At 35.2% G+C, this 13,315-nt stretch overlaps 2 protein-coding genes across 4 annotated transcripts; both read left to right on the forward strand.

Annotated features, from left to right (window-relative positions):
• The first annotated feature begins 4,301 nt into the window (after nt 1-4,301).
• Nucleotides 4,302-8,021, forward strand: LOC148192034 (uncharacterized). Its single transcript, XM_088100212.1, has 11 exons — nt 4,302-5,450; nt 5,794-5,904; nt 5,981-6,013; nt 6,140-6,317; nt 6,411-6,592; nt 6,845-6,981; nt 7,066-7,161; nt 7,338-7,407; nt 7,489-7,563; nt 7,741-7,786; nt 7,960-8,021. Exons 1-11 carry the CDS (start codon nt 4,302-4,304, stop codon nt 8,019-8,021), a joined length of 2,139 nt encoding a protein of 712 aa, XP_087956338.1.
• A 1,886-nt stretch (nt 8,022-9,907) lies between these two features.
• Nucleotides 9,908-13,087, forward strand: LOC148192035 (soluble inorganic pyrophosphatase 1-like). Of its 3 annotated transcripts, none has more exons than XM_088100680.1 (9): nt 9,908-10,068; nt 10,458-10,594; nt 10,784-10,812; nt 11,172-11,237; nt 11,409-11,516; nt 11,614-11,679; nt 12,148-12,268; nt 12,558-12,639; nt 12,747-13,087. In XM_088100680.1, exons 2-9 carry the CDS (start codon nt 10,468-10,470, stop codon nt 12,787-12,789), a joined length of 642 nt encoding a protein of 213 aa, XP_087956806.1. In that variant the 5' UTR covers nt 9,908-10,068; nt 10,458-10,467; the 3' UTR covers nt 12,790-13,087. The 3 variants fall into 3 exon arrangements, with proteins under 3 accessions (XP_087956806.1, XP_087956807.1, XP_087956808.1); XM_088100681.1 differs by lacking the exon at nt 9,908-10,068 and adding an exon at nt 10,069-10,199; XM_088100682.1 differs by lacking the exon at nt 9,908-10,068 and adding an exon at nt 10,220-10,363.
• The last annotated feature ends 228 nt before the right edge of the window (nt 13,088-13,315 follow it).

Here is a 13,315-nt window from a genome sequence, read left to right on the forward strand (position 1 = left end):
ATATATATATATATATATATATATATATATATATATATATATATATATATATATATATATATATATATATATATATATATATATATTGCACGAAACTGGATTTTAATAATTTTATAGTAGTTTGACGAGTAAAACAATATATTTAATAAATAATAAATTTTATTAAAATAAATTTTAATATTATATTAAACAAAATTAAATTTAATTCAATCTTACAAAATTAATTTATAAAATAAAATTTTTACTTATTTATATATTCTAAATTAATAATATTTTAGTTCACGTTTAACTTTCAACACTAATATTTGATAATAAAAAGTTAAACTCATCGTCTTATTTTTTTTAGCTTTGTCACTGATATCAACGTGAGAATCTAATTGAGGACTCACGATATGGAAGAGTTTCAAACCGACAAATTAGGAGTGAGTTAAAGAGAGAAAATTAGTAGCTGTATATCACCGTCTGGGCCATTTAATTTGCGCTAGGAAAGAACATTTGAGAACCCACATAACTTAAATTTTGAGGGTGTTGCAACCTCTATCATCACACCTTTCTTCCTCCACCTCCCCTTTACTATTTTATCCCTCAATAAAATTTTGTTTTTAAGGTTATTATTTTTTAATTTTATTCATTCACAACTTATTTCACTACTAACCTATTCTAGTCCCGTAGATGTGTAAAATACTTTTCTTTTATTTTAACATTATATTTTTCCTCTCTTTCTTTTGTCGTTGTGAGATACTACAAGTTGTAAAGGTTGATGGTGGTGGAAAGAATTATCAAGCAGTCTCCCTCTTGTGGTGCAGTGTTGCTCTCGTGGTGCAGTGCGGGAGTGATGCAGTGCATGTCGTGCTTCCCTCCAGGTGCGAATAAACCTTGAAATAAAACCCTAAAATAAAAAACGTAACCTTTAAACGGAGGTGACATCTTCAATGGATGTCAACATCCGTTTAAGGTAAAACGGATTAAACGGATGTCAACATCCGTTTAAGGAAAAACGGATGTCAACATCTGTTTAAGGAAAAACGGATGTCGGCATCTGTTTTACCTTAAACGGATGTTGACATCCGTTGAAGATGTCACTTCTGTTTTACGTTTTTTATTTTAGAGTTTGTTTTATTAGGGGACATCCGTTGAAGGATGTCATCTCCGTTGATGTATACTTCCTCACGCTAGGTTGATGCTCTGGACGCTCCTCGATGTTCCTCCACACCATGGTGGCGACGCTCCTTCACACCACGACGGCAATGGAAGCTTTCAAACCAAAAAAAAACTGGGAAGAAAAAGGAATGGAAGTGCGGGAGTTGGGGAGGTGAAACGGAAATGGGGAAAGAGGAAGAGAGTTTCGTGAGTGGGTGCTAGGAAAGTAAAATTAGGGTTTCAAATTATTTAAAATAGGGTAAAAGTAAAAATCTTTTTAACTTAAAGATATAATTGTATTTAAAATAATGTGGGGAGGTGGAGGAAGTATAAGGTGGTGGTGGAGGGAGCAACACCCAAATCTTGAACTGGTGTTGCTCCCTCCACCATCACCTTTGCTCCTTCCACCTCCCCAACTCTCTATAAAAAAAATTAATTACAAAATTAGCTTTTTTTACTTTTTAACCTTATTTATTTACTCTTCAGAAACCCTAAATTTTTATTCATATTCACTCACCCATTTTCACTGCGCAGCCCCACCCCCCTTGCAAGTCTCACTTTTTCTTTTCTCTCTTTCCAGAGCCCCCTTCAACTCACTTTCAGATTCGTTCCTATCCCCTTCAATATGCGTTCTCACCCCCTCCAACTCTCAGATCCGTTATTTCTCTTCCATATCCATTCGTTTGTTTCCTGTCTCCATTTTCGTTTGGGTTTCGTGGTGCGGCGGTGCGAGGTGTTTGCGGTGGTCATTCGACGGTGCAGCGGTGTGGCGGTACGGCGGTGCGGCAGTGTGTGCGGTGGTCACTAGTGCTTCGTTTCTGCGTCTTGGGTCTAAGAGAGGTTAGTTTGTTCTTTGGTTCATTTGCATGATAGATTTATAATTCTTTTTACCACTAAAAGGTGCAGCTGCAGAAAGCATTTATAATAGGGGTCCCCAAGTTGAATCAGGCAGAGCTGGAGACAATATGTGAAGATTTCAGAAATATTATTAATACTTTTCTTGAGAAAATTTGGGATTCTTACAAAAGTGATATTTCATTGCAATGTCTGAAGCTGAAAAGAAACAGGAAAAGGGTGACTCTGTCTACGATGAACCCCTTGAGTGTAGAATTGCTAAGCTTGTTGGATTACTTGAAGCTGGAATTAAACAGGAAAGGGGTGACTATCCCTCCAGTGATGAATTATTGGCTGCTGGAATTTTGATTGGGTTGATTTGGCTTTATTACTTCACTAGTCATGTTGTAATTAACTTGAGAGATCATTTTGTAATTAACTTGAGAGAGCGGGTGATAATGGCATATTTTACCATGATTTCAGTGTCGAATTGAGAGAAAATAGCAACTCTTTCTTAGCTTTTTGTCTTGTAAATCCTAGTTTTCTTTTAGTTTCTTAAGTGGTTGCATCTTACACTTTAATGATTCAATTTCATCACTTTCTCAAGCAATTTTTGAAAAAATATCTCAAGAACTCTAAGAAGAAGATGTGATGATGATTAACTATGATTATAATCATCCTCCGACACATTTAAATTATGTTATGATTTTATATTTTTTATTATTTTAGTTTTATCCTGCATCTTATATTTGACTTTTGTAAATCATCGCCTATTCACAATTGTGTTGGTTTGTGTTTTCTATGTGTATGCAGATGAGGAGAAAGAAGATAACAGGCCATGAACGAATGTCGACATCCGTTTGGCCTTAAACGGATGTTGACATCCGCTGACGAATGCTCATATCCGTTTAAGGTTTACACGTTAATTTAAGTTTTAATTTAGGTTTGATTACGTACCTCCACACACACCTTCATCCCTTTCACCTTCAAGCACCACCAAGACCTTCAAGCACCACTGACACTGCTAGAACAATTCCTTCCACCACCACCTGCAAACTCTCACTCACCACACTCTCACACCACAATAAAAGAAATAGAGGAGAAATAATTTGAATGTTAAAGAAGAAGAAGAAATGAAACATAGACAATGAGAGGACTAGAATGTTAAAGAGAAAAAAGAGGTTGTATGTGCTTATGGGATTAGAGTGAATAGAAGTTAAAAAATATTAACTCGTAAAATTTTACTCAAGGATAAAATAGGAATAGAGAGGTGAAGGGAAAGATAAAAGAAAAATGAAAAGGTAGAGAGAGAAATGAGTGGTAGTGTAGGGAGCAACACCAATAAAGAACAAGCAAATATGGGCTTAATTTAATTGGGTCGTGAACAACCTAAACAAAAGCAGTAGTCTGCCCCAGAAAGGTTGAAAAGATTGTACAGTAATTACTACAGGGTCATGACAAAATTGGGAACAGCTTCCTAAATATCACACTTGGATGACCCACCACTGATAACCAAGATTAAATAAAAGATCATAGCGCTAAACGTAAATTATATCACAATAATTCACTTAACTTTGGGGCCAACACCTGCTTGGGTCTGCCCTAGGTCCATGTATGAGAAAATCCATTAAAAAAATAGTATAAATATAATGTGCTTCCGCATTAATGAAAGTTGAAGAACAGCACTTAATTTCTTGTTCGGAACTAAGTGAATCGAACAAGCAATGTGGAGACGTAAAGCTCTCAAAGATCCCTCCAGTCCCGAGAACTTTTGTGAGAACAGTTAATATATAAACAAATTAATCAAGTTAAATAAAAGCATAATTAACTTGATATAAAGATCGGTGAATTTAACTAAGTTCATCTTGACCAGGGTAGAACAACGTTGATAACCAAGTAAAATTGGGTAATGTCGTCACCAAATGCTGGCACCTCACAAGATGCTCCAAATTCCTATGTAAAATGTAATGCGTAACATCCCAAAGCCAGACGACAAAACGACAACATCCTATGAACGTCGATGGCCTAAACGACACATTTTTTTCATCTACCCACGTACAAGCATGTTGTCATTATCGTCACCAATGCGTCTCATTTCGAAACCATCGTGCTTCTATTCCCTATTCTTCTTCTTTTTCCTTGCGTTGGAAGATACCCTTTTGTAGCATTGTCTCAAAAGTATCAAACTCGTCTTTTTATCTGTCACTATATCATTACTTCTTACGAGATTCCACTCCAATCTTTCAGTTTCTAAGAGAACTACAACACCAGTTTCATAAGTTGTTGTTTGAGCGCAATCAAGGTCGGGTAAAAAACATTCTTCACGTATGGCTCAGTCACCGCCTTATTATAACCGATTTCCTCAGACTCCAAACTCAACTAAGAAGGGACGTAGTGGCTATGAGCCATCGGACACTGAGACCGAGTGGCAAGAGATTCCACGCCACGAACGAGAAAGAAGAAACTTCATTCTACAACGGAACAAGAGCCCCATGGCACCACACAGGAGGCACCCTTCCAGGGTTGAACATGAAATCTCATCAGCTTCAACAACTTCAGCTCCACGTAGAAGACACAATAGCAAATCACCCTATAAGCTCCACGTAGCAGAAGATGTTGCTGCTTCATCATCGCCCGTAACAGGTTTGGATACACGAAGAAATATCAGTCCCTTGCCGAGACCTGACCTTGGAAGAACTTTGTCCCCTTTCAGGGAGCAAAGAACTGAGAAGCCACACTACAAGAGATCAGTGACTGCTCCCAGGTTGAGGATTCAAGAGAGCAACCATGGAGGGATAATCAATGACACTGTTCTAAAGCAAAGAGAAGCTTCTCCTTTCAAAGCGCCTTCGGTTGGAAAAATCAACGAAATGATAGCCCAGGTGAAGCTATCTAATGATCCCAGAAGTGATTATTCATCAGTGCTTGAAAGCACTGATTCCATTCAACCCGGTGACCTTTTCTTTTCTCGTGAATGCAATGCCTTTGAAGGGAGGAATTCTTCGTTGCCGAAACGCATCCAACAGAGTGAGTATTTCAGTCCAATGCCAACGGTGAACTCCGCGAGAACACCATCTGAAAGCAAAGGAAATAACGGTGATCTTAACATGAATATGAATATTTTGTCTCAATCAACCACGGGTTTGAGTTCTGCTGCCACGAGTAGAAAGGGAAGTGTCACTGGTAAGACAAGTAGTGTAACAAGCGAGGGTAGTGGAAAGACGACCGCAAGCATGAGGAAATTCACAGCTAACAGAAAAAAGAACCAGAAAGATACATGGTTTGCTTGCATGAGAACAGGTAACTGTAGAACCACTACAAAATCTCCTGAACGTCGACCCATTGACGAATCTTCTTACATTGAGAGAGCAGTGGTAGTGGAAAGCCTCCCACAATTCTTGGCAGATAAGCACCAACCTGCTTCACTTAATGGCTTCATTTGCAACAGACAAGAAGCTCAACTTCTGAAGGAATTGGTATGTTTCCATATGTTCTCATATGCCTTTCACTCTGTCCTTAATTGTTTTAGTGCCTCAAATTTTCTAATGTACTCAACTTCTTATGTCTAGTCAAAACATCTCAGTTTCCATGTGAACAAAGCTTAGACATAGAATTAAAAAAGTGTTTTTTTTTTCTGTTTGTTCTTCAATTAGAATTGCAGTACAGATTTTCAATACGCATATTACTTTATTGGTGTGAAATTTTAGTTCTGATTGAAGAATAATAACAAAAACACCTGAAGAATTGCATAGTTTAGTCCTCTTCTTATACTGAACTTGTAAATTTTATAACTATGATTCAAGCTATCTTACTTTTCAGGTGTCTCATGGCTCTTGCCCTCATATTTTGCTCAAAGGACCCTCTGGTTCCGGGAAAAGAGAGCTAGCAATGGCTCTTCTTAGAGAAATATATGGTGATGCATGTTATAATGTATGTTTCTTCCCATAATTTTCCTTTCAGACGTGTTTTGTGTTTCTAACCTGACTTTATTAGACCCTTTTTGCAGCTGTCTCATGATTTAAGACACTTCCCTATTCAGGTAGAGATTTCTCGCTTTCCTAACTTAGCTTTTGATATGTGAAAACAAAAAAACCGTTCATGAGTATTATATCAAAAAGTAGCATCTCCTATCCCTTAAGTCACAGCATTTTCACCAAATTGACAGGACCAAAGGCTTAAGAAAGTCTCTGTACCCATAACATCCAGTCCTCATCACATGGAGCTAGATGTAAATTCAGAACCAAATGCTAAATATGCTTTAATGGGACTAATCAAAGAAATAAGCAATATATATGCTATTGCCCCTGAAGTAAGCAATATTAATTTGAAGTCAGATTTTAAAGGTTAGTAGCTTAATTACTTGTTTATCTAGCTTCCTAAACAGATTTACCCTTTATGTGAGTCTAGTTAATGTGGCTGGTTTCTCTGAATTTCAGTAATAGTTCTTTATGATGTCCACAAAGCTGTAGATAACATTCAGCACATTATCAAATGGATAGTAGACCGCTATTCTGATATATGCAAATTAGTACTCTGCTGTGAAGATGATGCAGACATCATTGATGCTGTGAAAAATCGGTTCAAAACGGTACAAGTTGATGCTCCTCAAACTCACGAAGTAAGAATAAATTTTGAAATATGTAAAAGTTAACATCGATCTACAACATATCAAATCATAGTTTCTTTTTTGTTTTCACTTCTATGTGTACTTATTTCCTAGATCATTTATTTTGTTGTCTCAATTCAAATTTTGGAAAAGATCAAACTTTCCTTCTATTAATATTAATGATCGTATAACTTCTGAGAGGGAACTAACTTAATGTCAACAAAAGCATAACTAATTAACACTCATGAACCTTCAACTATACAGGTTGTTGAGGTTCTTATGCAGATAGCAAAGAATGAGAAATTTGATCTGTCCATGAACTTTGCTGCGAAGATTGCTACAAAATCTAAGCAGAACCTCAGAAAAGCAATCATGGCTCTGGAAGCATGCAAAGCACACAAGTAAGAGCTTCCGGCTGGAAACATTTACTTTAACATTCCTAGAAAATTGTCTCCATAGACTAAATAGGGTACTATGATGGACAGCTATCCATTTTCAGAAGAACAACCAATTTCAGTTGTATGGGAGGAGATCGTAATAGAAGTTGCCACAGAGATCCTAGCTGATCCATCATATTCACGGCAAGAAATTTCTCTATCTTATGTTCTAAAATACAGAATCAGAAGCTAATAGCTTCTTATTATCCGGGTTCGGAATAAGACTCACATGTTTTACTTCTATTCTAAGTAACAGCTTGAAATTGTCAATCTGATTATGGTTTAAGTTTTTAATGTATATTTTGTTATGGTTTTATCAGGTTACTCTCAGTTCGAGGGAAATTTCAAATGCTTCTCTTGGATTTTGTCCAGCCGAAATTGATTCTCCTGGTAACCAATAAGAGTCCATAAATAATTTATTCAACTCATCAAAATAGTAGTGCATAAAGTACATTCTGTTCAAACATGCAGAAACTCGTAGAACATCTCTTAAAAAGAATTGATGCCAGCTTAAAGAGGGAGCTATACTACTGGCATGCCTATTATGTGAGTTTCTCCTTCCATAGTTTATCTGAAGGTGATAGTAAATTGTAAAACAGAATTGACACATTTTTAACATACCTCTGTGCTACTTACCCTTTTCAATTTAATTCTAGACAATCTCTGTCATCCTTTCATGTTTGTTTTTTTGGGAAATTAGTAACCAAAGTCTATAATGAACAGGACAGAAGACTCCCACCAGGAATAACAGCTTTACTAAAGTTAGAAGGTAAGGCAAAATCACCCTTCTAATTGCATTTAAGCTAACTCCATAGATTGCCTAGCAAAAGTAACATTATCATTGTATTGCATATGTAATACAATGATTCATACAACTGAATGACCTGCTGAGACTTGCTGTTCTGGGTATAATATTGTTGACTAATTTGCTCTTCTCTGCAGAATTTGTGGCCAAGTTCATGAGCATGTACAGAAAAAACTCTGGCAATCGGCAATATGTGTAACTATATTAGTCATTACAGGATGAATTCTCACTCAGAAAATTAAGAATGTCAATATCATACGAACAGCACTGATAACGTCTCAGTTGAAGAACGTGATTCCTTTTGAACCCTGTCAAAAGAAAAATATTTTAGTAGAGATCAGAAAGGAAATTACTTAAATAAGAGTCTGTTTCTTCTCTTATATTCAGAAATGTGGAACTAATTGTCAACATTTTTAGCAAAAGTGTACCACTTTATGCAGAGTAATATACATAACTTTAATCCATCAGCTACTTCTGTTGGTAAGATGTTTGAATAAAACTCATCAGTAAAATGCATGCACACAATATTTCATAATCTCTTCTTAATTATTATAAGATACTTCTACCTTAATTTAATTACACACCAATAAAAATAACTCAATTACAGTTATTAGGACCGGATTAATAGTTATTAAAGTTGGAGAATGTTATATTTATTTTTTCCTAAATTAACTTATTACTCTACCAAATTTAACAATTTGTATTTCAATATATTATATAGTTTTACATCATTTAACATTAAAAATAATTCAAATACATTTTTTTCTCTTGAGATGTCATTTAAAAATAAAATAATAATAAAATTCTAATTATAAAATGAAAAACATTTGAAATAAGATAATTAACCTGAGTATGTTATTTTGAAATTTGAAACAGTCAAAATTAACTATATATACCGGATAAACTGTAATGTTAATTTTGTATATAATTTGAAAATTAATATGGAAGTATTAAAAAATTTTATTATAGTTTTCATAATATGTTAACTTTGTTAATTCGCCCTCGAACATTTGTGTAGGATTTTCTAATAAAAATTATCATAAAAAACTAACAATTAAACTTCAGCTAAAAAGTTTTAGCATACCTCATAATAGCACTCACATTGTGAAACACTATAATTGAAGGTTTGGCAATATAATCCTAATGCATATTTGTTAGACTTGTTCTTTCATTAAAGCATCTCAATGTGGCTACTTTTTTTGGAACTTGTCACAATTGAATTGAATTGAATTACCTGTATTCTACTTCTTAGACGAATATCAAGATTCCTTTCTCAATTTAAATAGTCAAATTAAAAGTTACAAATGCCTTTTAGTTAAAAGACATAAAATATTTATAAGTTTGAAAAATATTAATGGATTAACTAATATTTTTTACAAATGGTAACTCATGATTTAATTACACTTTTAAAGTTATGATTTTATAGTAATAACTTCGTACTAAAATCAGTTTTATACTTAATAAATATATTATTATTATTACTGAAAATAAATATATTTATGATTGTCAGTCAAATTGTTTGCAAGAAAAAAAATATGTACATGATTATACGTAACAAAACAGTATTTAAAATAAGATTGAATTGCTTTGTATAGGTTAAAAAAATAAACAGATTAGATTTAGTCTATAACTGGGTATGGGTAGACAACATACGCGTTTTCTTTAATTTGGTAGAGGGAGGTTTTGCTGACTCTCGTACACGTATTTTTAGATCACTGTTTGCATTTTTCAATGAATCTTTATATCACTATTGCCTGAATTTATATTTGATCACTTCTTAACCTTTTCGTCTGATTTAAATTTTTAGTTTGATAAACTGAAAATTGTATTTAATTAATTTATAAATTAAATGACTTATAATATATTTACACGCGTGACTTAATTGTCAATAATTTGATTTAAAAGTATTTTTTTGAGCAGGCAGCACAGAGGAAAGGAAAAAGATCCTTATGATAGTTTTGCAGCAGCCAGCAGTGAGCACAGACAAGACCATGTTATGACGATGTCTGAAATCGAAATATTCTGTTATAATCCGTAGCCGTCTGATGAAAGCGCACTTTAATCCTACGACACAGATTCACTCCACGATTGGCTGCTGAACCGTCTGATAGATACATACATCACCTGTTATATTCTTTGCTTGTTTCGTACCTTCACCCACCTCCTCCCAGTCTCTCTCTATATCTGTCTCTATCTCTGTCTGTCTCACAAGTTCCTTAACCCTTTGGACCCCAATAAGGCAAAAGGTTCACTCTGCTGCAATTTCTCTTCTTTCCTTTTTATGATTCGCTCCTTATGCTTTGTTTCGCCTTCCTTTTTTGTTATGCTCCTGCTTTTGCTTCATGATCTAATGCAACATATGTAGACCTGAAAAAAAGTAATCACCATTTTTCAAATAATGCTATTTTTTGAGGTCCCGGGGTCTATTTTAACCTGATGCTCTGTTAGTTAGCTACGTCTATTGAATCGGTTTTTCATGACTATATACCTCGTACACACAGATTCCTAGGTCTTTTGGAATCAATCTGGTTAAGAAATGAGGTGGATTCTTCTGATTGTTGTTTTGATTGAAATGATTCGGACTGATAGTGTCTTCTTTGTGCCTGTGTGTGTGATGGGTTTGATGATGATGTAGTTAAGTCGATATGGCTCACCATGAAGATTCAAGTGCATGGAATTCGGATTTACCTCACCCAAAGCTTAATGAAAGAATACTTTCTTCTCTGTCACGGAGAACTGTTGCTGCTCACCCCTGGCACGACTTAGAGATTGGTACACCAACTTTTGTACGATTTTTTGGGGGGTCGCTTTTAATTATAATGAATTTTGTTTTTTTTTTTTGGAAAAAAAGAAATCTGTTGTATTTGTTTTCTCCTAGTTAAAGAGCAAATTATTGTGATTCAAGAGTTCCTCTTCAAAAAAAAAAACTATTTGGACTGAAACTTGTTTTTCTGCATGCAGGGCCAGGAGCTCCGTCTGTTTTCAACTGTGTAAGCTGTTACTGTTTTGTAACTTTTCGCAAATCTTAGAAAAAAATAATCCTTTTCAGGACGCATCTCGCAACATCGTGTTCATCTGAGTTTCGGGGCTTGTATTAATTTCTTTCTGGCAATCATTCAAATATTACAGATTTGTTGAATGCAGCTAGAAAAAAAGTGCTTTAGCTTTAACAAGGATACGATGATAACGAAACCCTCCTTTTATACTTGAGATGAGGCTGTGATTAAATAAGGCGATCTCAACAACAGATTGGAACTTAGAATCTTACATTTTTCCTGCATAGATTGTTTCATTGAACTCTTGTTTCCCAACGGTTTTTCTTAGAGAAATAAATCAATTTCCATGGCAGGTGGTTGAAATTGGCAAAGGCAGTAAGGTCAAGTATGAGTTGGACAAGAAAAGTGGACTTATAAAGGTGTGGTTTCGATTTTCTTACTTTCATTCCCCTTCTTCCATTCCATATGCTTTGATGTGTTTGAAAAAGATGAAAGACTTTCTTCTAATGGGGTAGCATTATCATCTATCATTGTTGCCTGTCTGTACTGAAGCATAAATAATACACTAACGAAAGAGCTGAACAAATTAGGTTGATCGAGTTCTTTACTCATCTGTTGTCTACCCGCACAACTATGGTTTTATCCCAAGAACCATTTGTGAAGACAGTGATCCCATGGACGTGCTGGTTCTGATGCAGGTATGCTTCAATTTTATTTGTTCCTGATACTTAGCAGAATGTCCGTTTCTGGCCAAAATATCAACTGTATTAAAATTTGGACTTTTGTTCTGAGAAGGAGCCCGTGCTTCCTGGTACCTTCCTTCGTGCTCGCGCTATAGGACTAATGCCCATGATTGACCAGGTAAAAGTTGTCTCGTCCTTGCTTTCTGTTTTTCACTAAGATTTGCATTGGACAATAAAATAGAAGTGAGGGTGAGAGGGTCTATTCTGGGAAAAAAAATGCTATATTGTTAATTATTTGCTTCCCTGCAAGTACTAGTGTGTTGAACATCAAAGTCTATTGAAATGATAAACAAAACCACGTAGTTGGTGTGACAGGTGAAATTTGTTACCGTTAACCTTTCGATCCGTAGTCCATTTTGAGCTGGGAGTGTCAGATTGAGAAGGAGGTTCGTTCCTTGGGAGCAACGAAATAAAATTGTAGGTTGCAAGGAACATTGTTAAATTAATGTCAACGAGAGTGTAGAGAACTGCAATTTTTGTTTACTTTATAATTTTCTTGCCTCTGGACATCACACAATTTGAATAGTTTTGTCACCAATTAGTAGAACATTGGAGAAATTTGGTGTCATTATTATTTCTACTGCAGGGTGAGAGGGATGACAAGATCATAGCAGTTTGTGCTGATGACCCTGAGTTCCGTCATTACACGGACATCAAGGAGCTTCCTCCACATCGATTAGCTGAAATCAGAAGATTCTTTGAGGAGTGTATCCTGTTATTTGCACTTGTACATTAAACCCGTAACCACATGCATCTCAATACGTGGTTATTGACAATTAGTTTTTCTCTTATAATAGAGCCTAAAGAAGATTAAGCTAATATAAAAACTTGTTACTTGCAGATTTTCTATCTTGTCACTCTTGCAAGGAGTGTCTAATGGATTATAACTAAACACACTAAATCTTCCATAGGTTTTTGGATAACTGTTAAGTGATTTTCTTCTAACGATGCCACATCCCCTAGTTTTCTGCGAGTATCCTTAACTTATCACACTAGACAAGAAAAATGAAAACAAAAAGGTTGACGTTGAGGACTTTCTACCATCTGAAGCTGCCGTTGATGCCATCAAATACTCCATGTGAGATACTTTCCTTGCTGGACTCAAATTTTGAATCTATTTGGGATATCTGACACTAATCTTGAATGCTTAATTCTATTTTTTAAAATGGGTGTTTCCTTTTGCAGGGACTTGTATGCAGCTTATATAGTTGAAAGCTTGAGGCACTAACTTCTTTAGAAACTCCACCCAATTTCAGTGACCTCTAATCAATTGTGTCAAATTTGAATACAACTTCATAAACATTGTGATTTCCGTTCCATAGTGTTATGGCACTTGTGCTGCTCGGCTCTAGACACAACAGTGTCTAGTTCTCCTGCTTTGAGATGCGTTTATAGTGCCACCAAATAATGAACTTGATTCAAATATTGAAGCCCCTATTCCTGAAAGCCTATCTGTCAATCAACCCAGATGAGTTTTCGGCTAAGCAACTTCCTAATTTTAGTGCATGTTTGATTTTTCTTTTTTCTATGGAAGCTACAAATAATGGTTTCTTCGTTTTCTCTTTAAATTTGACAGAAAAATATGGCTTGCGTTGTATGCGGGTCTACAAACACGCATACTGGTCTTTAAATTAACCTCTTGGATTAGATTTTGAGAAAGTTAATTTTAAAAAAAAGAATCTGAAAATAGTATATTCTGGCGTGTAAAAAAATGCGTATGCTTTTGAAACTTTGACGAAATTCATTTTACAATC

The sequence above is a fragment of the Vigna umbellata genome, chromosome 10 (assembly GCF_029865625.1).
Source record: "Vigna umbellata cultivar VRB3 chromosome 10, Vumbellata_1.0, whole genome shotgun sequence".
Lineage (NCBI taxonomy): Eukaryota > Viridiplantae > Streptophyta > Magnoliopsida > Fabales > Fabaceae > Vigna > Vigna umbellata.

Coding starts and splice junctions, on each gene's coding strand:
- LOC148192034 (XM_088100212.1), top strand. CDS start 4,302: ATGGCTCAGTCACCGCCTTATTATAACCGATTTCCTCAGACTCCAAAC. Junction 5,451..5,793: donor CTCAACTTCTGAAGGAATTG/GTATGTTTCCAT, acceptor CTTACTTTTCAG/GTGTCTCATGGCTCTTGCCC. Junction 7,162..7,337: donor GCTGATCCATCATATTCACG/GCAAGAAATTTC, acceptor TGGTTTTATCAG/GTTACTCTCAGTTCGAGGGA.
- LOC148192035 (XM_088100680.1), top strand. CDS start 10,468: ATGGCTCACCATGAAGATTCAAGTGCATGGAATTCGGATTTACCTCAC. Junction 10,595..10,783: donor CTGGCACGACTTAGAGATTG/GTACACCAACTT, acceptor TTCTGCATGCAG/GGCCAGGAGCTCCGTCTGTT. Junction 12,269..12,557: donor CAGAAGATTCTTTGAGGAGT/GTATCCTGTTAT, acceptor TTATCACACTAG/ACAAGAAAAATGAAAACAAA.